General features: G+C 39.2%; 1 protein-coding gene across 4 annotated transcripts in view; it reads left to right on the top strand.

Annotated features, from left to right (window-relative positions):
- The first annotated feature begins 430 nt into the window (after positions 1-430).
- Positions 431-26,287, top strand: part of FANCC (Fanconi anemia complementation group C) — an 87,970-nt gene continuing 62,113 nt past the window's right edge. The window contains exons 1-4 of one of the 4 annotated variants that reach the window (XM_015280314.4): positions 431-513; positions 16,830-16,903; positions 18,495-18,668; positions 21,177-21,261. In XM_015280314.4, coding sequence (XP_015135800.1) covers positions 18,504-18,668; positions 21,177-21,261 — 250 coding nt within the window. In that variant the 5' untranslated portion in view covers positions 431-513; positions 16,830-16,903; positions 18,495-18,503. Of the gene's footprint in view, positions 514-731; positions 1,343-16,829; positions 16,904-18,494; positions 18,669-21,176; positions 21,262-25,292; positions 25,380-26,287 lie in introns of those variants that run through there. The other 3 variants (NM_001006587.3, XM_040655622.2, XM_015280315.4) reach the window with 3 other exon arrangements.

The following is a 26,287-nucleotide window of genomic DNA, read 5'->3' as shown; positions in this document are numbered from 1 at the left end:
CAAACTGGTTTAGCAGATTTACCACTTAAGCTTAGGCTGACCAGAAAGGTCAAAATTGACTTTATTCCTTGAGAGTCCACAAGGTGGGCCACGGCAGACACACCCATCTACCTAGGCCACCACATCATCCCTAACCCACCCATCCCAACAGCCACGGAGCCCAGATGCACACACATCCCTCAGATGCACACACAGGCCCCACACAGGTTCCAGTGCTGCTGCACTGGAAGCGGTGTCTGGGGACACAGAAAACAGAAATGTTTGGGCTATTGGTCATGAGGCAGATCGTGGGCTGATGAGCTGTCATTTCAACCCACGCAGAGCAATCGGGAAATCCGACCGCTATAATCCCGCGCGGACAGCCCCGACGCTCAGGCCGGGCTGCTACCACCGCACCAACCACATCCTTCCCCCGCCGGCTCCGCCCCCTGCGCACGCGCGGCCCTTACAGCCGGCTGCGCGGCGGCGGAACGCGCGAAAATTCCAAACCGGCGGCGCGAGCGGGGCCGCGGGGTAAGCAGCGAGGAGGGGGCGGGAAGAGAAGAGAGGAGAAGGAGAGGGAGAGGGAGAGGGAGAGGGAGAGGGAGAAAGAGAAAGAGAGGGAGAAAGAGAGGGAGAGGGAGGGAACAACGCCCTGTTCTTGCTCCTTCCCCGCCGGTCCCCCATCGTTGGTCGGCGGCGCCCCGCTGCGGGGAGGTGGTGCGGCTGGCGTGCCCGCGCATGCGTTTTGAGGGGTGGTGAGGGGCGGGCGTCTGCTGGGCTGCGCTACCCACTGCTGCGCATGTCCGCCTGCTTCCCCTTCCTTGGAGGGGCTGTGGAAATGGAGCAGTAAAATGCGCGCGCTTAGGGACTTGGGTTCCTAACGGGCTCGTAGAGGGGTGTGCAGAGTTCACAGCTCTGTTCCTGCTGTGCAGTCTGACATGGGCAGGCATCTGTTCCAGCAGAACAACTTCGGGGCAGTGTGTTTTTACGATGCACCTGCAGGTGTACAGTGGGGTCTATGGTATATATGTGCCAGCATACATATACAATATTCACCATACCTGTGGTAGGTGGATGGCGTATCTGACCTGCTACTAAAGAATAGGGAAGGAATTGGCCATTTTGGCTTTAGGATCACAAGTGTGGATACTTAAACCACAGCATTCACTCAAGCATTTTCCAAGTCTACGTTTTTAGTATGGAAGAACAATTAAAACGAGATAACAGCTCTAGTGTTATATTTGAGTGATGAATCCTACTTTAGGTAAGCTGTCAGGGACATCATGTTCTAGCAATAGGTCTTTGAAAACATGGAGAATGTGGAGAATTTAGCGGTGGAGAATTTTTCCAGTACACAATGGTAATTAATGTTTTGAAGCTTTTTTTTTTTTTTTTTCCCCAGTTCAAAATCCTTGTTTGTTTGTTTGTTTGTTTATTTATTTATTTTGGGGTGTGGGGGGGGTAAAAGTAGAGTTTTCCTATTTGTTACCATCAAACCAAAGATCATTCGCTTTCTCCATTGCCTTGTATTCATGTCCATATTCTCTGTCTCAGGTTAAAAAATTGTGTTACAGAGTAACTCATATGGTATTTCCAGCAGAGTTTGAGATATCGAGTTATGTTGTGAGCTAATGTCAACGAAAATCTCATTCTCCTTAAATTCTGGCACTGTTGGAAAGCCCACTTCGTTGACTAAGTTTTTTGCAGCTGTGCCGTGTATTTTTCTTCCCTCTGTATTTTTGTTCACCACTGCCATCTCTTGGATAGAAGCAGGCATGCTGAACGTTCATCACAATGTGTCCTCTAGTGGCTGGTTTTGTAAGGAGTGTGCAAGCTTTGCTGTATCTGCCCCTCAGAGGAGACTTGTCTTTGAAAATATAGGCACTGGGATTCTGAAACAGACACTGAAGTCTGTATTTTTTCTTACAGGTACAGTCGAGATTTAATGACCGTTCCTGTGCTTTTTTTAGTTTCCTATGGAATTAGGGCCTATGTGGTTTGACATCTTCCTACCTTTAGCTACTAAAAATTGAATGTATCAGCCAGTTTTAGGCAAGTTTGAAAGCAGGACAGAAGCCTTAAAAGCAATTCTATTCCTATATATTTTCTAGAAATTGCATACAGAGTGAAACAGACTGTGATAGGTGGAACTCTGTTGTTCCCCATTTTGTTTGGCACTAGTCCTCCAACCTAGCAATCCCATACATATGCGCCAGCTGGCCTCTCTATGCTGAGTTGACTATAGGATGCTGTTCCTTCAGGGTAGAAGTGTCAGAAGGGACACCAGTATGAGTTTGGTTTTTTTGAGGCTGATGTTATAGATAAGTCAGGGGAAGTTACCCATTTGAAAGTGCACGATTGTTTTCCTCAAAATGAAGTGACCCTGTATGCTCAGTACTCTTGAGCCACCATCTCTTATGCCATTTATTGAACCGGTTTTCTTCCTTTTTCCCTGAAATGTATGTTACAGTTTATTGACCTACAGTTGTGAAGGTGCTATTTTTGACCAAGAATTATTTCAAAAGATGGGTGAAGAGCCTTGTAATGGATGAAATAACTGCTTCCTGAAATAATTAGTCAGAAAATTACTGTTCTTCTATTTACATGGAGCTGTTTTGGACATTAACAGGAAAATACATATATTGCATGAACTAAAAAGCCTTCAGTTTTTAGGACTTTTTTTTTTAATGTGTACAACATGCTTTATAACAAACTGGTCAGAAAAAATAGGTAAAAGTATGGCAGGCTGAGAAGAACTTATGTGTATAAACAGCAGAGCAGCTGCTGTAACTCATGTAAAATCTTTAATTAAACAACTTTCACCAAAGTAGGTATTCTCATATCTATTTTTCTGGTTAATATTATTGTAAGTAACTACTGTTATTATTGATGTTCCCAAAATGGTAACATTCATTAAGAAGTCTGTATTTTCTTTTATGTAGCTTTGGAATTAAAAAAAAAAAAAACCTTTCTGTCTTGAGACTTAGTGGCAAATTCCACCAATTTCTGAGAGTTTTAGGACCAAATAGTGAAATTATTTTTAAAACTATAGGAATGTAGAATATATTAAATATTTTCTATAACAATATGGTGTTCTGTCCCAGTAACTTTGTGGCTATTTTGAAAGTATTTAAAACGTAGTGAGACTAATCATAGATGTGGTTAATAAGATGATTAATCAAGGCTATGCGTAGGCTGGACTTCTACTTAGTTGTGTGTTTTACTATAGAAATAGTGATTTTTATGTGGCTATGACAAATGGTATACGATAATCGTATTTGTATCTCTGATACAAAAATACTCATGGATGTTCTAATCATAAATAGAAAAATCTATGTTAATGTAATACTTCTAATTTAAATCTTCTAAACACTAGAATTTTTGAATTAGAGTCTCTTTAGCTTCTTTGAAGGGGTCTTCTTCCTGTAACAGTAAGAAATGGACTCTTATCAGATTTACCCTATTTGCAAGACGTTTCTGTTAAATTTTTTAAACTGTCAGTCTGTGGTTGCAGATTTATGACGTTTGACTTGTGTGTGTGTTTTTTGTTGTTATTGTTTGGGGTGCATTTTTAACTTTTAATATAAATTCAGTAGATAAGTAATGCCCTGAGTTATAGTTGTATAAACTTATTAGTCATGAATTGTATAGATGCTACTGGTCACAATTTAAAGACTTGCCCAGATATAATCTGCCCTGCATCAGTTATGGAAATCTGAGGATGTAAAAGTCCACTGAGGATTTTGTGATTCTTTCAGAGGAGTAAATTTTTTGTACTTGGAAAGTGAGCAAATTGGATATTTTTAAATGTGCTGTTTTAGTTTGTTTAAAACAAACAAAACAAATAAACAACAACATCAAAAAAAGAAAACAAGAAAAGTAGCCTGCAGTTTTAAAGTTGGAAATTAGAGCAGTAATAATAGGCTTCTGTAGAGGGAAAGTAGAAAAAGGCCTGTAAAACCAATTTCTTTTGTGTTGTATGTAAGATGTGTTAGAAATGGAAATAGCACTCCAGACATCTGAATCCTGCAGCCAAACTGCAGGATTGACCTTCCTCCCCACTGGTAGATTTCCTATATATATTATATAAGATATATTAAATTTATAAAACTAGATTGACTTTGTGATAGTATTGAAATATTCCATGCAATTGCTGTAATGGAATTATCTTGATACACAACTAAATAGATATAGGTGAGTGTCCAAGGAGGACTGGCCAGGAGGTGTACCGCTATGTAATACAGTTTTCATACGTTATGCCTTAAAATTGGTCCTTTTCTATCAGGTGACCCAAACTGATAAGGAACTCTCTTCCCATGTAGTACCAAAACTATACAGCTTTAATTTCTTACCATGGGTGGCATTGTTAGATTGTAACTTTTTTTATGAACCGATGAGACAAAAAATCTTTCTGGTAAATCTTAGGATCCACTACTAGCACGATAAAAAGCACACAGGCACAGAATATGCAGGAATAATTGAGTTAAGAATTCCCCAGATGAGTGCCTCATGGGTTTTGATGTCAGTGCTGTGTCTCCAGTCTAGCTGCCTGCACAGTCAATTGTTCCTGCAGTTCAAGTTTGACTGAGTGAATCACTGAAAGCCTTTGCTCTCTATGTTTCTGAGGAACTTATCTCTTCTTATTTGCAAAGAATGAATGGGCTGATTTAATGCCTGTGAATAGCATGAAACCTTGTCAATGGACTCAAGGGACAAATGTCTGTGGGAGTGTGTTAAAAATAATGTACAACAAAAAGGTGTAAATGTTGATGTGGATGTCATGAAGTTATTTTTTATTCTTCTGAAGAATACATTTTTCTTTTTCTGTCAGGTGTACTTAGTGCCATAAATACATCTTTATTCAGAAGGATTTTTTTTCTTTTTCTTTTTTTTTTTTTTTTTTTTTTTTACTCTGAGGGTATTTCTGGGTGTGGGTAATTGAGGAGAGGGGACAGAAGTGTCTGACTGGCAAGTTTTTCTTAGGCCAAAAAGACTCGTTTTTTCATTTGCAGACTCACTGATACTGTGTATGGACTATGTGAATGTGTTTCTCAGAATTGCAGTGGTCTCAACTGATGTTAGAGTAAACATGTATCATTTTTACTTACACTTACCGCACTGAGTCCATACAAAATAGAACATGCGTCATAAATTCTGAAAAGAAAATACTTTCTATGTTCTTTGTGTGGTCATTTTCTTTTGGGCATAATATTACCTTTCACCACTGCAACTGTTGTGCCATTTTATTGTTCTATGTTTGAGAAGCTTAAGTTGAATGGTAGCCTATACTTGAGGAAATTCTTGACAACTGGTTAAGTTAACGGATTAGGAAGTATGAGGCCCATGTCTTTTACTTCCCGTCATTTGTTTCTTTAGTGACTTTGGACAAGTTGATTGTTTTTGTGCCTCCGTTTCCTTGCAATTAGCATGGTTATCTAAAAATACTTTAACACTGTAGAGCTGAAGTTTCAGTTAAAGGGACCTTCTTCATTACTACATACCACTTACTACTATGAATAATAGAGGTTCTTTTTTCAATAAACTTTTTGAGAAAAATAATTCACTTTGTAAAAGCAAGTCAATTATATACACTAATACAATGCACGATTAGCATTGCGTATCATTACCATAAGCAGTATTTCCAGTGATGTTCAAATACTTGTGCTGGAGAGTTTGGACCATGTGTCTCATCTTCTTGTATTTTTGTGTAAGTGAGGGGTAAAACATGGATTTAATGAAGTTGCCTAGCTATTAAAGAAACGTAATTGTTGCAATTTAATAGTCATTCTTCTCTATGTCAAGATAGATTGCCGTACCTCCCCTCTTTTTTTTTTTTTTTTTTTTTTTTGGTTGGTTTGTTTTGTTAATGGTGAAACAAAGATATTTTTGAAATGTGCTACCAATTTGCAGAATCTTCTGCATTGTCTGGTTGCAGGAAGATGACTTTATGTCAGGAGCTTTTTTAGGCTTTATTTCCCTAGTAATTGTGATGTGCACAGGTGGACACGCTTGATATCCTAGAATGAAGGAATATGTTATTCTCTGTTTCATTTCAGAGACTAATATTCTGATTTGCTGTGTACAGTTTACTCTGTACTGTCTTCTACTTATGCTTGGAAAGAAGGAGATTACTGCCTTTTTGTTTATGGCAAAAATTTCAGTTTTGAAAGCTATAAAAAGCAAAAAAATTTCCAAGGATTGGAGTGCGTGTTCCCTCTCTGTGCTGGTAGTAGAGTATTGGAACTCTGGAACAGAAAAATGATGTATATTCCATGATGAAAATGAGTTCATCTCTAACTAAGGGGTTTTTTTTGTTTTGTTTGTTTGTTTGTTTGTTTGTTTTCAGAGGAATTACATTCCAAGGAAATAATTTTCTCTGTATTCCACTCGAGCAATATAAAATTAAATGTTGATTGGAGAGGAGTTTCATTAATAGAGAATGGATGATTGTTTTTATGTTCAGATAAGATTTCTTTCTGAGGATGTTCTGTAGAGAAAAGGATAGTGAAAGCCTTTTATACTTCTGAATTTACAGTAAAAATGCGTAAGTGTGAATTTAAGCGGGAGGAGACAGTGATAATGATGTGTAAATGTTTAGCTGAGAAAGTACAATTTGTATTTGGCACAAAAATGGTTCTGTGTGTCATTACAGTTCATTCACATTTTTGCATTGGCTTACGTAAGCTATGTGAGAGGATACTATTTGTCAGAAGAAGATAATGGAAACTTAAGCCAAAGTTATTATCACATAATCCATGAGATACGGAGTGATGCATTAGCTGGCAAACCGTGTTTAGGAGAAGTGATGCAAATGGTAAATTTCATCTTACAGGGATTTGTCGCTATTGCAAATAGTGCTCTAATTTAGCTGACATTGCCAACTTGGTGAACCTTTCTAATGTGGGTAATATCAGTGCTATCAATGTACCAACTGCAATTTAGGCTCCAATGATACTGGGTTAAAAATAATAATAATAAAAAAATTGGCTGCTGATGTAAACAGAATGAGAATTTCTTTCCTTATCATGTAACCTGCTAAAAAAAGGTGTAATATGTATAGTGTTTAGAATATCGATAGGCTCACATACACTTGATTTGTGATGTTACTAGCAACAGTGAAGGTAAAGTGGCATACACAATGATTAGACTTCTTGTGAAAGGGGGTAAAATAGATCTGTGTTCACAGAAGTTCTTCAGAATCAGTTCTACCTCCTGCTATTCATAGGCTGAACCAGACTTTCTGTATCTCTAGAATTGCATTTATTCTTTGTTTGCATTTTCTTCTTAGCTGTTGCCAAATACATTGGCTGATAAAGAATTGGTATGATTGAAAAGGCTCTGTGGAGCAAACTAAATCTGAGGATATTTTAACATTCAGCTTCATTAGACTTACCCCCACCCTCCTCCTCACTATGTTTATCCCTCGAGTGCTACAACGGTGGTGGTCACATTGCAGTGACGTGAGTGTTACTAAACTATCTCAGGTTTGCTGCTTAGATTGTGCAATACATTTAAGTTTTGTTGAGGAGATACTTTGAAAGATGTTGCACTCTACCACCATTTCTAGGTCAGTAGGATGTATACTTGTCTGTGCTTTTGTTAGCCATGCCCAGTGAGTCATTTCTAGCTTCTGCTATGTTTTGTCATGCATTTTTACCATTCTGTGGTACACTGCAGTGTTCTGATGATAGACCTATCAATCAGATGTGAAAGAAAGAGTAAGTAGTTAAATGGTGAGCTAGCAGACCTGTTTCTTTCTAGTCTAGCTTCTGTTTTGGAGGATATATTGGTCTGCTTAATATCAGTATGCACCAGTCAAATCTGGGATTTGCTTTATTAGCTTGAAACAAATTTCCAGTTTGTACATGAATCTAATTTGCTGCTTTGTGATATGAACAGTTTTATGTGGACCTTACAGGATTTTGCTCTGATGCTGGAATTCTGTTATATTAGCACCTCGTGTTGGTCTGTACTTTACTTGATTGCAGAAGAGCTTTGTCAGAGATATGGTTTGTTCTGTTGCGTGTAACTTTTTCTTTCAAATACTTGCAATGTTGGACTCTTAATTACTCTGTTCCCCCCCCTTCCCCCTTTTCCCCTTTTGCCCCCCTTTCATCCTCTTTTCCTCTTCTCCTTTTTTCCTGAAGAGTCTTCCATTAGCTTGTTAACAGACTTTGTATTTATTTGTTGTCTAAAGACATAGTAATCTGCTTTGTGGGCTAGTGGTTGCATCTTTTGAGTATAGAACTAGTAATTAATGGCCTTCTTGTCCTGTTAAGATTCATTATGAAAAAAGATTCATTATCTGAAAATTTGGCAGTATCACTCCTAGATGTCTTTCACATCTTTTGCTGTTCCCTAGGGTTAAAGATAAGAGTTGGATGAATATTCTGGGATATTATTTCTGTCTTTCACATTAGAGAAAGCTTTATTCTTAGGTAGCTCAGATGGGGAAGATCAGAAGGAAGATCTACTGTTCTAAGACAAGCCTGCCATTAGAATCACAAAGTTTTAAAATTAATTTTTGTGTTAAGTTATTACATTTACAAGGAAGCTTTATAAATAGTATTTTTTGGTTCTGAATGTTGTAGCCTGGTGAACAAGGAGGAGAAGCCTGTGATCATATAGCCCTTTAGCAGGGCAGAAGAGTGGGAGGTGTAGTGTTTTCCAAGCCTTGTAAAAATGGAAGTTGTGTGTGAATCCCAGCAATGCAGTATGTGCTTCCCCAGGATGTCAGGTCTTATCCAGTCCTGCAGAGTAACACAGCTCAAGTGGAAATACTACTTTGCAGTTTTTAATGTTGATCAGAGTAAACTTGTATATGTGCTGTGTATGTATACACAGACTGTTCGTGAAAGTAATCCCATCAGTGGCCATAGTCCCTTCAATATGAGAACTGAGCTCTTTTCCCAGTGAGACCTGACAATGTAATTTAGAAAGCAGGTGTGACAACTATTAAAATACCAACACTAATTATCAGAGTAAATAGAGGAAACAAATACAGAGATGTGGAATACTAATTACAGTCTTTAAGAGATGAGTGATTTTATCACCATTTACATCAGCTTGATGACTATTTAATTTACTGGATTTTGCATCTTGCTTAGTCAATGTTGGTTCCTTTCTTTTGACCAATCTCTGTTGGTTTTGTTTCTGGAGGAAGATATATTTGCATGCAGTTTGTTTTAACTGAGAAAGTCTGCATAAAAGCATGCTGTTTTCTGTAATGACTGTTTTGTCTTTCTGTAAAGTATATGTGGTTTTGAGCACAAAGGGGAATAGGCATGGTTGCTTTTTTTCTGAAGTTATTAAATTTAAAAAATCAATGCTAGTCTGTACAGGATGTACGCACACCATCCTTAATCAAAGTGAAAATTGTTCAGTAGATTATTCTTGATTGTTAGACTGCCAGTGAGTGTATGTTAGTCTTAACACCAACATATAAGCCAGTCTATAAATCTGTTTTCTCAACAAAGAACACTGGAAAATAAGATGATAGGAGTAGTAGTATGTATATTTACTCCGTGTATAGTTTTTATTCAACTTGAGTCTTTCTGAAGTTTCTAAAAAATAGTATAAATTTTTTATCAACTACATTTTCTTTTCTTTTTATACAACCTCAAAATAACATCTAGTGGGAATTAAATTTGTGATTTGTTTGCCACTGTCCTTAAAACTTAGAAAAACTGAGTTAATAGTCTTCTCTATATTAATATGTCAACCATGCTATATCATAACGCAATTAAGGCTGATTAACTAATGAATCAAAGTCATGCTGTCTTTTGATTATAAAACATATCCAAGTGTTTATCAGTCTCCTGATATCTGTTAGAGAAATAAGTATGAATAAGAAGACTGCTATACTTTTTAAAGTGTTAACAACCCTAAAAAAAAACATTTGGAATGTGGACTATCTGTATAAATTCTGTTAGCTCTGTGGTGAACAGTTCTGCTTTGAGACTTTCAGCCCTGATGTGATATAAATAGTTAAACTGGTTTTTTGTTTGTTTGTTTGTTTGTTTTTCCTTCACAAACTGGGGTTGTTGATGTTTATGATTTGAGAGAGGAGATGAAATAACGGTAAGCGAAGTGTTCTTTGGAGTGTGGAGCTACTTATCACCAATTCACAACAAAGTACAAAAATGAGAGCTTTGTATCACGAATATATCTTTTCATCACTGTTATTTGGAAACTTTGATGCTGTAACATAAAGCAATGTTATATGTTAATGGTATCTCAAAGATACCATTTCAAGTGGTTGAAATGCTTTTATTTATTCAAAAATAATAACTGAATTTACAAGATTCAAGACTACCTAAGTAATAAAAGCTCAGCAGTAATTTTTGGTAGTCTGTTAAAGACAAAAGGGGACACTGAAAGCTATGGAAGTTCTTTTCATGGAATTTTCTATGATATACAAATTCCTTCTGAGGAGCTGTAATGATTCAACAACTGCTGTTTCTCTTAATGTTTATTATAGCTTATTCCTGAGTTTCAGGATTTGGACTTGTGAAGAAGTTTCTTTGCTATTATGTGATTTTTGCCTTGTTTGGTTTCATTCTGAAAGTTTCTATTTGTACAGCTCCAGAGAAATAGTCTTTATTCTTGCTACCGTACATGCTGAATATACAAATATGAATTTGTTTTTAGACTCCACATATGGAGGTGATTGTGGAGAAGTTTTCTGTGAAGTTTTGTTGGTGTCTCATTTGCTTTTGCAAATAGCTCTTCAGTTAGCTTTGATGAATGATATTGAATTATGTCTTATGTGGAAGTCTGTCTGAATGTGAATGGTTAGGTGTGTGTCTCTCCTGTACTGAGGACTCATTTGGTACAGTACTCCAGATGAGGCCTCACCAGCGCACAGTCAGCCCCCTTTGACCTGCTGGCCACGCTTCTTTGGGTGCAGCCCAGGATACTGTGGGCTTTCTGGGCTGTGAAAGCACATTACTGGCTCATGTCCAGCTTGCTATCCACCAGTACCCCCAGGTCTTTTTCAGCAGGTAGGTTTGTGCTCAATCTTTTCATCTCTCAGCTTGTATTGATAGTGAAGGTTGCCTGGACCCAGGTGCAAGATCTTTGTTGAACCTTGTGAGGTACGGTACACCTGGGCCCACTGCTCAGGCCTATCTATGTCCATCTGGATGGCATCCTGTCCCTCTGGTGTGTTGACTGCACTTCACAGCTTGGGGTCATCAGCAAATTTGCTAAGGGTGCACTCAACCCCACTGTCAATGTTGTGGATAAAGATATTAAAGAGTATCCCAGCACTGACCCCCGTGGGACATCACTCACTACTGATCTCCATCCAGATGTTGAACCATTGACCACCACTCTCTGGACTCAATCCTGCAACCAGTTCTTTGTCCATTGAACAGTCCACCCATCTAATCTGTATCTTTCCAATTTGGAGAGAGGGATGTTGTGGGATGCTATGTCAGAGGCCTTACTGAAGTCCAGGTAGATGACATCAGTGGCTCTTCCCTTGTCCATTGATGGAGTAACACCATCATAAAAGGCCATTGGGTTGGTCAAACAGGATTTGACGTTGGTGAAGCCATGCTCATTCTCCTGCATCACCTCCCCTATCTTCCATATGCCTTACCATAGCTTCTTGGAGGATCTGCTCCATGATTTTTCCTGGCACAGAGGTGAGACTGATAGGATGGTAGTTCCTGGGGTCATCCTTTGTACCCTTAAAAATTGTTGTGATGTTGTCTTTTTTCTAGTCACCAGGAACTTCTCTTGATTGCCATGACTTTTCAAATATCATTGAGAGTGGTTTGGCAACTACATCAGCCAGTTCCCTCAGGACTCTGGGATGCATCTTATTGGGACCAATAGACTTGTGGATGTTCAGGTTCCTCAGGTGGTCACAAACCTGATCTTCACTTACCGTGGGAGGAATGTTGCTTTCCCAGTCACCTCCTACCAAGCCAAACATTTGAGGGCTGTGTGGCAAGCAGTTATCAGAAAAGACTGAGGCAAAAAAGTTGTTAAATATCTCAGCCTTCTGCTTGTCTCTTGTTACCAGCTTGCCTACGTCACTCAGTGTGGGGGGTGTGCCTTGCTGGACTTTCCTTTTCTGGTTGGGGTACCTGTAGAAGTCTTTCTTTTTCTTCTTGGCATCCCTTGCCAAGTGTTAATTCAAGCTGGGCTTTGGTTTTCCTGACCCCATCCCCACACAACCTAGCAGCTTCCTTATAGTCCTCACATGGTACCTGCCCCCTTTTCCACTGCCTGTGCATTTTCTTCTTGCTCTTCAGTTTGACTAGCAGGTCCTGGTTCAGCCATGCCAGTCTCTGCCTTCTTTTCCTGATTTTCTACACATGGAGATGGTGAGTTCTTGCATCCTGAGAAAAGCTTTCTTAAAGGTCTGCCAGCTCTGCTCTGATCCTTGCCCACAAGGAGTTTCCCAGGGTGTTTTGTTGGCTAACTCTATGAAGAGCTTTCCTGAAATTTAGCATCCCAGTTTTGCTCTTTGCCTACCTCATATTTCTCTGGGGCATGAACTCAACCACAGCATAGCCACTACTGCACAGGCAACTCCCAATCCTGATGTCACCAGTCGGTATATTTGTATTGGTAAGCAACTGTTCCAGTACTGTATTCACCCTGCTGGGTGTTCTATTACTTGACTCAGGCGGTTATCCTCAATGCATTCTAGGAGCCTCTTGGATTGCCTACAGCTTGCCATGCTACTTTTCCAGCAGATATCTGGATGGTTGAAGTCCCTCAGCAGGATGAACACTTGCAATTGTGACACCTCCTGTAGCTGGAGATAGAAGGCCTCATCAACAGCTGCTGCTTGATCTGGTAGCCTGTAGTAGATACCGATCAGAAGGCTCCCTTTGCTGCCTTGGTCTCTACCTGTCACCCATAGGCATTCAGCTTGCTCATGATTATTGTTTAGGGACAACTCTTCACATTCTATTCCTTCCCTGATGTAAGTAGCAACACCCCCTCCCTTCCTTCCTTGCCTGTCCCTTCTGAACAGCCTGTAGCCATTGATAACCACTTTCCAGTTGTGAGAATCATCCCTGTGGGTTTTGATGATGTCAACTATATTGTGGTTTTCTAGTAGCACAGTAGTTTCCAGCTCCTCCTGTTTGTTTCCCAAGCTGTGTACATTGGTGTAGGGGCACTTTAGCTGGGCAGCTGGTATTGTCATCTCCTTAAAGGATAATTCCTTAATTCCTTTGAAATATTACCCTTGATTTTTCCTTGTTGCCTTATCCTCTTGCCCCAGCAGCCACTGCCTCTTCATCATAAGGTTTTGTGTGTGCTGCAGCATTGCCAGCATCTCTCAAGGCAGCAGGTCCTTCAAGGCCCCTGCTAGCACCATGTCCCTCTAATATAGCTATACCATCCAACACCTTATCATAGGAAGGCTCGCTGTCCCTTCTGTCCTCCTTCAGGCCTAGTTTAAAGTCCTCCAAATGAGCCCTGCTAGCTTTTCCCCAAGGACCCTTGTCCCCCTTTGAGAAAGGTGAACCCCATCTGGTGGCTGTAAACCTGGTGCCATATAGGCCATTTGGTTGTCGAAAAAAATCCACCAAAGTTCTGGCAACAGCACCAGCCCCAAAGTCAGGTATTCAAAGATAATATCCTTTGGTTTGTTTCCATGTCCTTACTCAATACAGGAGACAGAGAAAAAAAGATGATCTCTGCATTCAGTTCCTTTAACTGTCCTACCCAGGCCCTGAAATCCCTTTTGATAGCCCTTGACCCTCATGTAGCTGCTTCATCTCTCTATATACGGAAAAGCAGAAAGGGGCTGTGGCTTGATGGCTATATCAGGCTAAGTAGTTTCCAGGTTACAGCCCTCACCCAAGCCCCAGGAAGACAGCAGACAGGGGTCTGCTTGGCATGTTGGACATTAAGTTCCCTGTAGGGAGGAGTCACCTACATCTAATACCCATCTCTTATTTTTCAGTGATATAGTCTTGATGTTAAGGGAAGGCTTTTTGTGGTTTGGTTTTGTTAGTTTATCTAGACTGAGTGGGCTGTCATCACCCATAGACTGGCCTTTCACATCCAGGGCCTCTTACCTGTTGTAGAGAGGCATCTGTGGGCATGGAGCTGGCAGGGAGGGTTTTTGTTTACAGCTTCAGATGCAGACTTGCCTCCATCCTCACCTTTCCTTTGTATTCTTTGTATTCTCCAGTCTTTTTTTCCCTCAGACCTGATGCGATCCATTAGGGGTAAATAACCCATCTGTGCACAAATGAATTGTCATTTTGCTTGCTCCTTCTGTTCGTCCCCCATGACTTTTTTAATCTGTGTATTTCATCCTGTAGCCTCACCACGACACAGAGTGCATCATCTGCCTGCGTGCACCTCACACAGCTGTTAAGACTGCACCACGATGCCAGTGAAAGGCTCATGCACTCTACGCAGCCAGAGTTCTGGTCAGCTACATGGTTGCCTTTGAATTCAGTCAGGGTTGCAACATCCTTCCTGACAGGGGCAGGTACCTTAGCTCTCCTTTGGGTAGATACCATGACTAAGTCTCTTTCCTCGGCGGGTGTTAATCCTGCACTTAGACCTTGTACTTTTGGGTGATAATCTCTTGATGAACATATCTCTCTCTAGCATGTAAGGTACTCGCCCTCCCTTCTCGCCTGCCCTGTGTGAACTGCAGCACCATGCACTTCTGACGCACCACAACCTGCTTGCCTGTCCTGTTTGTGCCACTCCCGAGTGGAAGGTTTTGTACATGCAGGAGGGTTTGGCTGCTGTCACCCCCAGCTCCACCCACACCATGTCTCTGCTCCACACATCAGAGGCTGCTCACTCCCTTCATAATGGCTTTTTCTGCGGATTTACCTTTCTTTTTCATTTTGATTGAACATAAGAAAGAAGTTTTTTACAACAGAGATGGTGAGGCACTGGAACAGGTTGCCCAGAGAGGTGTTAGATGTCCTGTCCTTGGAAGCATTCAAGGTTGGGCTAGATCAGGCTCTGAGCAGCCTGACCTAGCTGTAGGTGTCCCTGTTCATAGCAAGCGAGTTGGACTACAAGGCCTTTAAAGGCCCATTCCAACTCAAAAGTTTTTATGATTCTTTGATATCTTAAGGTGATTTACAGTAAATCCAGTTGCTGAAATTCTCAGAGAGCAAATAGTTTAAAAAAAAAAAAAAAAAGCCAGATCTAGATTTTCCACGGCTGATACAGCTGATATAGTAATCCCAACTAACTTAAAAACACCTTCGGAATACATCTGGCAGTATGACTGGTCAAACTTTTATGAGGAAAGGTTGAGGGAACTGGGCTTGTTTAGTTTGGAGAAGAGAAGGCTCTGGGGAGACCTTATTGTGGCCTTCCAGTACTTGAAAGGAGCATATAAACAGGAAGGGGAACAGCTGTTTATGGGCATGGATTGTGATAGGACAAGGGAGAATGGTTTTTAACTGAGACAGGGGAGGTTTAGGTTAGATATTAGGAAGAAGTTTTTCACACAGAGGGTGGTGACACACTGCCCAAGGAGGTTGTGGACACCCCATCCTGGAGGCATTCAAGGCCAGGCTGGATGTGGCTCTGGACAGCCTGGTCTAGTGGTTGGCGACCCTGCACATAGCAGGGGGGTTGAAACTCACTGATCATTATGGTCCTTTTCAACCCAGGCCATTCTATGATTCAGTGATTCTATGGAACCGGGTATGTGTTGTCTATAATTTATGTAGCTCTTCAGTTTATTTTGTACTTAGGTATATATGTTTAGTTACATGTAATTAACGAGTAATTTTATATTTCTGTTATTAATAAGCTGTATATCTCATGACACTTTTTGAGATGAAACCTGTGCATTTGGTTTGGTCTGTCATGTTTCCTATTTAAATGTGCTATTTATACATTCAGTAATTATTGTGGGAATGCTTTCCCACAATGTTGAGGTGAAGATAATCATACGTACTGTTAACAAAATCATTCTTTTTGGGACCAGACACCATAAACAATCGAGAAAATCATTAAATAAAAATAATGCTATAATAACTAGAATAAGCTCTTGTGATAAACTGTTCATGCCAGACAAAAGAAAACTCACAAAAAAATGTTGTGATGCTGCAAAATGGGCTGAGATTTCAGACTTCTGGAAGGAGGCTGTTCTTACTCAGTCACAGCTGCCCCGCTTTCAATCCTGGAATAGTACTTGCATGTGTCTGGTATAGGAGATAGGCTTGTTTGATTTTCTTACCTTGGTTGTCTGTTAATACCTACTCATCTCTTGTGGATGGCCCCAAAATGCTAGAGTGTCTGTGGTATTATTTTTTCCTTTCCACACTTTCAGCAGTCATTTTGTTAGGAAACTTTTTCAGTTATTCAAGAGGATTTATCTAATATGGGGTCACCAAACATGTTCACTAGTTTACTCAAACCTCTAAGTCCAGCTTCTGGCTGTAATTGGTTCTTAAAGGTTGTCATTATACCCTTGTGATGATAGAAAGTTTGCTAGTTGCAGCTGGATGTTTGACCCATGTAACTTCTCCGAGCTATTGTGAAAACATGTAGGCTATTTTTAATGCTTACTAACTAATAAAGTTTAAGAGTGTTTTGAAGATCAGAGATGTCAGAGGCCCTGTGCAGACTGAGACTGTAATAATGAAATAGCATGAGCTTTGCATACATTGCCTTGAGTGTGCTTAGGTCAAATGTACATTGAACTGTTCTTATGGTTTTATGATTTTTGTTATCAGTATTCCACATCATGTAGTGCGCTGGGAGGTGAAGAGTTAATGTTTCAGTTCTGTGAACTGACGATATGTCCAGATACCTGGTTCTCAGAAGGGAAGAACAACTGCATCTCCCAGACGACTTTCACTGTTCCATTTCCATTTTCCATTTAGACGGAAAGATGAAACTGCTCGTGTCATGAGACTACCCGTTCTCTTACTGCTCCCATCTTGCCTTCAGCATTAAAGTAAGGCCTTTGGTATTGGACACTCTCTCTCTCATTTACTTGGTTTATTAGCTTCAATCCCAATTAACTTGTATTTCTGCTATTATAATTTAAAAATTAGCTTTCCTCCTCAGATCATTGTTGCTGTTTCTTTTTTTCCTTTTTTATTACTATTCCTTTCCCTCTCTGTTTCTCACCCCCACCTCCTGCCCTTTTTTTTTCTTTCTTTTTTTTTTTTTTTTTAATGCCAGTGGGCCTGTCGGCCTGCTGTTCCCCCATCACAGATACAGATGTCATGGAGTTATCTCTAGACCTAACTACCTGGCACTGGCAAAACAGCAGCTTTGCTTTTTTTTTTTTTTTTCTTTGTCCCCATGGAAAGTATTCAAAGTCAAGTAATAGCTGACATTCATTTTAGAATGTATACTTATTACTGTTAGAATCTGAGTTTATTAATAGTCTTCATTTTCTTATCTGGCATGGAATAGTGTGATATTTAAGTTGTGACTATGAGGAGTTAGCTGTATAAAGCTGTATTTGCAGTGCTGCTAAAGTTTATTTTTTGGTTCATATCTTTGTGTCTGTAAGTTAGGAAATAAACGTTCACTGATTGCCACTGCTTCTATGAGTGTCTGAATTTGTCTCCAGATAGGCAACAGTTCATTTCTGAAAGCTGCCATAACATGTGTATTACATGAAAATTGTCTTTACAATCTTGATATAGGAGCCAATGATTGAATACCTGCAAAAGTTCTATTACTCTTCTGGCATATGTGTTGTTCCTTCTTAAGACGTATAAAGGCTGGTGTAGCATGTGCTGCTCTATTCTCTCTTTTTTGCCAAGGAAAAATATTGTAAAGTAGAATAAAAATGGTTGTGTCTTTTACTGGGGAAATTTAGTTAGATTTTAACATTTTGGCTTGACAATAATTCTCTTTGTTCCAAGATCCAGTTTTTGCACTGAAGTGTGCAACTGGATATAGATTATAGCTTTTATTCAAAAGTTGTATGTGGTTGTTTTTCACCCTTTGTATAACAATAAAAAAGAAAATCAGATTGAAAGTACTGAATTTATTTATTTCCTTTAAGGAGAATGCTCTTTTTGCACTTTAATATAATGAACAAATGCAGAACTTAAAACAAGCAGAGCCTCACTACCACCATACCCCACCCCACCTTGGCCTTTTTGTTTTGATTAAACCTTTTGTTAGTGTTTTCATTTGTCTTGAAATTGACATTTTTCGTTTTTCTGTCATGAAAAGTGTTCTGAATATTAGTATCTACTCACTTTATTGTAGTATTCTCTGAGTTAAATATTGGTAATGACAAATTCAGATACTAAAAGCTTGAGACACAGCTGGTATATTCTAAGATAATTTACTGATCACTGTGCCAGTGTTGCCAGTTTGTCTCAATGGGGTTATTATTTTACCCTACTACTATTAGAAAGAAAATTGGTACCCTTATGAGATGTAATACTGTGATTCCACTTCATTTGAACAGGTAAGTTAGCAGAAATCCTTCTTCCCACTCATGGTCTCAAGCCAGTGTTTAATTATGCCTGATTTGGAGTTGTAATTTTTTTTTCTTTATTCTTTTTATTTTTCTAAAGCATTGTGGAATGGCCCAGGATACTACAGTGCCTAAATTGAACTTCAAATTTTGGTTGGATAAAGCTATTGAGTGGGGTCAGGCCACCACTTTGGAATCCCAGAAGGATGTCTGTCTTCACTTGCCCCAGCTGCAAGAGTTTCTACATCAGACTTATGAAACTCTCAAACATATGGTAAGTGGCTTTAAAAGGAAGAGTGACCTCTTTTGAAGGCAGCTTCAGAAAAAATCTTCCATGTTTGGACAAAAAAAGAATCAAAGAGGCTTCTGTTTCTGGCCTGAGGTATCACTGGATCAGAGAAACAAGTTAGTCCCAGGTAACATAAACAGGAACGCACTTATGGTTCCCCTGATTTATTGGGAGGGGAGCTTTTTGTTCTTCACAGAATTGTAGAGGTTGGAAAGGTCCTCTAGAGATCATCTAGTCCAACCCCCCTGCCAAAGCAGGCTCCCTAGAGCAGGTTGCACAGGAAGGCATCCAGGTAGAGAAGGAGACTCCACAACCACCCTGGGCAGCCTGTTCCAGTGCTTCATCACTCTTACCGAGAAGAAGCTCTTACTCACATTTGTGCAGAACTTACTATGCTTCAGTCTGTGGCTGTTTTCCTTTCTCCCATCACCACACAGCTGAAAAGAGCCTGCCCTCATCCCTTTGCATCTTTCATCTTATAGACATTGATCAGATCCCCTCTCAGTCTCTTTTCTTAAGGCTGAACAGATCCAGGTTGCTCCAGGTTGCTTTCCTCATAAGTGAGGTGCTCCAGACCCTTTATCATCTTTGTGGCTCTGCTGTACTCTTTCCAGGAGTTCCCTGTCTTTTTTGAACTGGAGAGCCCAGAACTGGACACAGTACTCCAGGCAAGGCCTGACCAGGGCAGAGTAGAGGGGGAGGATCACCTCCCTTGACCTGCTGGCCATGTTCTTTTTAATGCATCCCAGGATGCCATTGGCCTTCTTGGCCACCAGGGCACACTGCTGGCTCATGGCCAACCACCAGAATCCCCAGGTCCTTCTCTGCACAAAGCTCTTCTCCAGCAGGTCATCCCCCGACCTGTACTGGTGCTTGTGGCTATTCTTCCCTAGGTACAAGACTACACTTGCCTCTGTTGCTGCCCAGCTCTCCAGCCTACCCAGGTCTCACTGAATGGCAGCACAGGCTTCTGGTGTGGCAGTCATTCCTCTCAGCTTTGTATCATCAGCGTACTTGATGAGGGTAGATGCTATCCCCTCATCAAGGTCATTGATGAAGATGTTGAACAAGACTGAACCCAGTACTGACCCCTGGGGAACACTGCTAAATACAGCCCTCCAGCTGGACTTTGTGCCACCCATCACAACTCCCTGAGCTCAGCCAGTCAGCGGTTCTTGATTGGTTGTATCTTGTGATGTTTCCCAGCTAATGTTTTAGCCTCTTTAAAAAACTCGTTAAAATAAACAAGTTTCTTTTTCCTGGTTGACAGGTGATAAATGGGATTATTTAGGGGCATTCACATGCAAAATTGTAACCGATACTTGCAGAGTCTTCTGGCATGTTAACCCCAGTACTGTGGCATGTGCAGTGAACTCTGGCAGTACAGTCAGACCATTGGCACATGCTGCTAGATGTCATGTATTGTAATTTAATTATTGTTAGCAGTTACTAGAGTGCTTTCTTGTTTGCTTGTTTGAATAAATTTAGTAATTTTTGTATTGAATTCTGTGTGTTTTCCTGAGCATTACTTTCAATGTATATAGTCATTTTAAATAGCTATAGAAATATTGTGTTAAGGTATGAGGCTGACTTCTTCTTCTTCTGTAAAGACTGCAGAGCTGTGGGTTTTTTTTTTATTATTATTTCTGATCTGAATTTAATTTTTAAATGCAAGATTATTTTAGTAGTATTTCTTCCTGTGGATATGTCTTTTCCTTAGGAGAAAAAGAAGTCTGTTTTAATACTGCTACTTCAAGTAATCTGAGGCTTGGCCTGAAATGGACCTTGTGACTATGGCCCCAGAAAGTCTAGCGCTAACCCCAAATGTGAGACAAATGTAAGGAATTTATTGCTGCAACAGGAGATGGTTATCGCTCCTGCTACTTACACACAATCTCAGCACGGACCCATTTTTAAAAGCCTTCATTTATTAGATGGTGAAGCTACAAAAATGGAAAAAATAAGATTGATTACACAGGATTGTATATAAATACAATGCCTACTACTTTAGTAAAGCTGCATTCTCTTTGGTTAAAAGTTAAATGGCAGTTTGTTCCTGCCTAGACATAAACTGTTTTAAAGAAGTAAAGCAGAAGTAACAGAAATATTTAATTTTTTCAGAAACTCTGTGAGACAGTATATTAATGAGGACCAACAAAAATAAATTTTAATTGTGCTTTTATTTTTCACAGAATCTTGGTTATCACTACTGTTTTATGATTATGGCATGTGAGGGAATGAATAAATTTTCTAACGCAATTAGATATTAGCTGAGGAAATTACTTAAGCTTTAACTTAAGTGAATTATGATGTTATAGCTGATTTCACAAAGCTCTGCTTTTATTACCTACCTGCAAGCATTTTCCTTCCAGGGCATCTTGTAGCAAAATCATTGGGAATGTAATTCACAGTTATCTGTGTCATTAAGAATTCTCCTAATTTACTGTTGCTGTATAGTGTGTTTATTATGTTTTTGTTTTTATTTCTTAACAGAATTCAATTGCAGCAATTCAGCAGTTCCCTTTAATTGGCCAGTTACTAGGAAGGCTTTGTTGGAATCCCTTTGTTGTAGGATATGGTAAGAACCTGTAATGATACTTCTGTAACATAAATTTTGTTCCTTAGGAAACAGAAAAAATATAGCTTGGCACATACTTTGAGTTTTCCGTTTAAATGGAGCTTTTTTTTTTTTTCATTTAAGTAAAATTTTGAAATAAAAATGTTAGCCAAGTTACTTAAAATGTGTCATAGAGAAATCTTAAATTAACTTTTGGAGATAATTAATTTCATGGATTATTTACAGAGTTTTAACCTGGGAACAGTCAGTTTTAAATCCACTGGGTATGTATGTGCATCATTATTTCTGTTATGTTTCTAATTTTCTTACTGTATTTATATTTTTGCTAGTCTCCCAGAATGCATACAGTCTAATGTTTCAGATTACTTTGAGCTAAGGTTTTTTCTGGTTATGTATCGGAATATTATATTAGATAGGTTAACAGAGAAAAAAATATTTTTTCTCTTACCTGTTTTCTTAATTAATGAGAAACTGCACTATATTATGATTGTTTGTTTTCGTAGATTTGATTCTGTTTGTGTTTTTCCCACCTTTTAAACTTAGAAAAATGCACAGATTCAAAATCAAAAAAGTGAAGTTATGATATAGAAAGTAAAGGTATGAAAAATCAAAATCCTTTTACTGCTAATATGTGTTCAGGTGAGATGAAAGGAAAGGAGAGAAGTGGCGAGCAAGAAAACTGGTAGAAGGGAGCAAACTCTATGTGTGCTACCTCATACATAGTTGTAGTATTCTTAACATGAACTGAGATTTTGATAAATGGTTTATGATCTACTATTAATCAGAAGAGTGCTGTGAACTTGTCAGCTCTTGGAAATAATCTTTTGTTGATCTTCTGCTACAGCTTCGAGTGCCAAAACAATAATTGCATATTTTCTCTCCTGATTCATGATTCCTTTTTGAGAAATATGGGAAAGGACAATTTTGTAATCTCTTGGAAGAGTTTATTAGGTCAAGCAGAGCACTGAGCTTAACATGATCATTTGCCCTCTTGTTCGGATTTATCTCCTTCCAGTCAACTTCAAGCACAGGCAGAATGTGCAAATCACACGATAGACATGCATTATGCTAGCACTTTCCATCTGAAAGTAAGATTTGGGAATGAACCATAGTTTTAAATGCAAGTTACTATTGCAGAGGAACAAATGTATACTTTTGCGTGTATACTTTTGCATGTATACAAAAAAAAAACGTATACTTTTTTTTGAGAAGGGCCTTCTTTTACTTTATGGAGTAGGTTTGTTTTTTTGTTGTTGTTGTTTCTGATGAAGAAGTTTCATCATTTTAATTGTCGCTGCAGTTTTTGACAATGATCATAACTGTTGATGTTTACAGTTAAAGGCATGCTTTTCTTACCAGTTTTTGTTGGGAATGTGCAAGTCTCTAGCCCGCCAGTGTCTCTCAGCTGACTATATATTATGTTACAGAAAGAAGCATCATCTATATTTTTTTCATCAAAGCTGAAAGCCGTCTGTTCCTGCTTTCTGCATTCTTACAACAACCCCAGCTATATATACCTACTTTCTTCTACTTCAGGATCCCTCAGCATTTTTTTGAAGCAGAAAATGCATTTTATTTTTAACTTGATTGTTTTCTCTGAAGATTGCAAGAGATTGGAATTTTACTGCAAGTTGTTGGGCTTGGTTGTTTTTCTTTTTTCCCCCTTGGCAGTCAAAGTTGCAAGCTATCCAATTCAGAGGACTTCACTTGCTCCAAATAGAATCCTTTACTTCAGTGTTTAGAGGTGAGAGGCAGAGATTTCCGGTCATCAGTAGACCTGAAGCAGTCTGCTTATCCATTTTCACCGCTATATAGTTTTAGAGCCACCTGAGATCTCTCTGGGCTGCTGGCACATAAAATTTCAGCTAATTTTTATTTTGTTTGGCACTAGTTCTGGAGATATTCTTTAAGATAATGCTGGCTATAGCAGATGCTAACTTTCAAGTGGGTTTAAAGTAATTTCTTATTTGAATAAATAGCTCATTCAAATATGTTCCTAAGACCAGGCCACCCTTGCAGCAGAAGGAAATAATTCTGTTCAATTCAGTCCTTTATACTAATAAGCAGAAGAGAAAAAAACTTGTACTTCTGCGTTTTGTCCAAACCAGAATACCTGTCACGTTAGATAGGTATGTCTGTTGGTGCTGGATACTGACATGGTTGACCATGCAGCAGGAAGCATGGTCTCCAAGGGAAATAAACCTCCTCATAAACACTCTTGAGCCGGAGGTGACTAATATAGCTATATTTAGAACACTAATGTGGGGGAAGCATGACCAAAGAAAAATTGATGTCTGTACTTGTGGTCCTGAACCACAAGAGATACATGATGACTTCAGTCTGGATAAGGAATTCCAGTGTTTTTTTTTCTGTGGGCTAAGGGATTATGTCCTCAGTAGGCTCCCCATGTTTTAAGTTTTGAGTCCAAAAGTCTTGAAACCCAAACTAATACTAAAAATGCTGAGGAATTTCTTGGTGGTTCTCTATGTCAACATGTATGTGTGAGCATGCATGTATTCATTTCCACAAAAATTTCAGTTTTAGCTGATTGCTATTTAGTTTAATCAGTATTTTCTGATGAATATATATATATGTAATAGATATGTGCATTTTTCAGTAATATTTTACGAGTTCTAAAAAGAATATTTCTAGTTCTAAGCCAAGAAGTAATTTTGTCTGGGAAAATTGTTAAGCTGTTAAGTCCCTTATTTTCTGGGAACTGTTGGGAGGGTTATGATGCTAACATAAGTTGGTTTCAAATCATGGAAACATAGAATGGTTTGGCTTGGAAGGGACCTTTAAGATCACCTAGTTCCAACCTGCTCCTGTAGGCAGGGACACCTCCCACGAGACCAGGTTGCTCAAAGCCCCATCCAGCCTATCTTTGAACGCCTCCAGGGAGGGGGCATCCACAACCTTGCTAGGCAACTTGTTCCAGTGCCTAGCTACTCTCACAGTAAAGAATTTCCTCCTAATATCTAGCCTAAATCTACTCTCTTCCAGTTTAAAGCCTTTTCCCCTCATCCTGTTGCTACCTGCCCTTAGAAGAAGTCCCTCCCCAGCTTTCTGCTAGGCCCCCTTCAGATACTAGTAGGCCACTGTAAAGTCCCTTTGGAGCCTTCTGTTCTCCAAGGCTGAAGAGCCCCAGCTCTGTCCGCCTGTCCCTGTAGGGGAGGTGCTCCACCCCTCTTATCATCTTTGTAGCTGTCCTCTGGAGCTGCTCCAACAGCTTGATGTCCTTCATGTGTTGGGGTCCTCAGTACTGAACTGGACTCAGTACTCCAGATGGAGTACTCATGAGAGCAGAATAGAGGGGTGAAATCACCTCCCTTGACCTGTTGGCTATGCTTCTCTTGATGCAGTCCAGGATACGGTTGGCCTTCTGGGCTGCAAGTGCACATTGCCAGCTCATGTTGAATCTTTCATTAACCGACACTCCCAAATCGCTCTTCAAGTACAGGCTGAAGTTTTAATCTATATACTTGTATAATCTCATTGTGCTGAGAAAGTTGTTTGTTCATCTCAGCTTTATGTTCATGATTCTGACTTTCATCGTACTGATTAGCGTTTCTGACAGGCAGTGTTTTTTAATTTTACAGCATGTAGCAAAAGGTCTTCTGTCCAGAAGTCTAATTCAGGAGTTATGTTTCCCCTCTTTCTTTTTTTTCCCCTTTTAATCAATGCAAAACTATGACTTAATTTAAAGTGACCATATAGTATACCACAGATGTACCATATAAGTAGAAGGCAGCAAAAAAAGGGGTACTTGAACTTTTACATGCCTTATTCAGAATTGATGGGTTGGTTTCAGTTTTTTCTTCTTTACTTTATTACTTACTGTTAATAAAAAGTGTCTGTTTGTAATGTTCAGAATGATAGCAAGTGGCTATCATTTAGTTGTTTAAACAAAGAAAATGGTATATTTTAATTTTTCCTCCTGAATCACTACATGTCAGAGTTGTTTTCTTGAACAACTCATTTCTCTTGAAATTGTTTTGGTTGGTGTTTTTTGTTTGTTTGTTTGTTTTTAGGAGATAAAGCTTCCAGTTAGTGTCTGAATGTATGAATGCTGGTTGGATACAGTTACAATCAAAGTACACGGATATTTTAAATTTCTGGTGAGGAGTTCACAGGTTGGCTATTCTTACTCTGATCTTACACAACCTAGAAAATCATTAGCCTTGTAAAAACCTGTATTAAAAAAAATAATCCTGAAGGATGCAATGTCAGAACACCTCAAACTGTAGCCAGTTAAATGTGTATGAGAAACCATTTCAGAGCAGTGATGCTAGTCAGTGGGAGGCCAGTGATGGCCTACAGGCTTGTTGGACATTTATTGAGAAATACTGGTTTAAATCAGTATAAGTGTCTCTGATCACCTCGCGAAAACACAGGCATTACTTGAGCTTTTATTTTTTCTTTAGGCTTTGTCAACAAAGCACTTCTGAATAATACTTTTTATTACATCGTGGGTAGCAAATGCACAGAAAGCAAATCATGACAGTGATATGACAATGCTCAAATTATCTCCTAATGTATTTTCTACAACTCCTGTGGAATTACTTGCTTATAATATAATAATAGCACTTAAGTCAATATTATATCATCTACAAAGCTAGATCTAGTTTTCATGATTTGAATTACAGCCATGCATTTTTACTCTAGAGTAACTCTACACTCAGTGTAGAGTCTATGTATTTCACAAAGAACATTAAAAAACCACCACCAACAACAAAAAGAAACCTATTGGAAATAAGGTGGTAGGAAAATATCACAAGTTAAATGCTGTCCAGCTGCTTACTCCATATAGTCAACTCCTCTAGAATAGTGTCTGTGCAAATAGTGACAGTAGTTATGCACATAGTAGGTTTTTAGAGCTGTTTCCAGAAGTAGGTTAGAATTAAGTAAAATCTGATCTGATGCTGAACAGAAAGAAACAATAGGATTTTTGTCCATCAGCATTTGGGTATAATGCTGCAGAAATGTCCTTTCTGTGAAGCATGGGTAATCTTAATATATTCTTACA

Source organism: Gallus gallus, chromosome Z (assembly GCF_016699485.2).
Source record: "Gallus gallus isolate bGalGal1 chromosome Z, bGalGal1.mat.broiler.GRCg7b, whole genome shotgun sequence".
Classification (NCBI taxonomy): Eukaryota; Metazoa; Chordata; class Aves; order Galliformes; family Phasianidae; genus Gallus; species Gallus gallus.
This window is presented reverse-complemented; position numbering and strand designations above follow the sequence as displayed.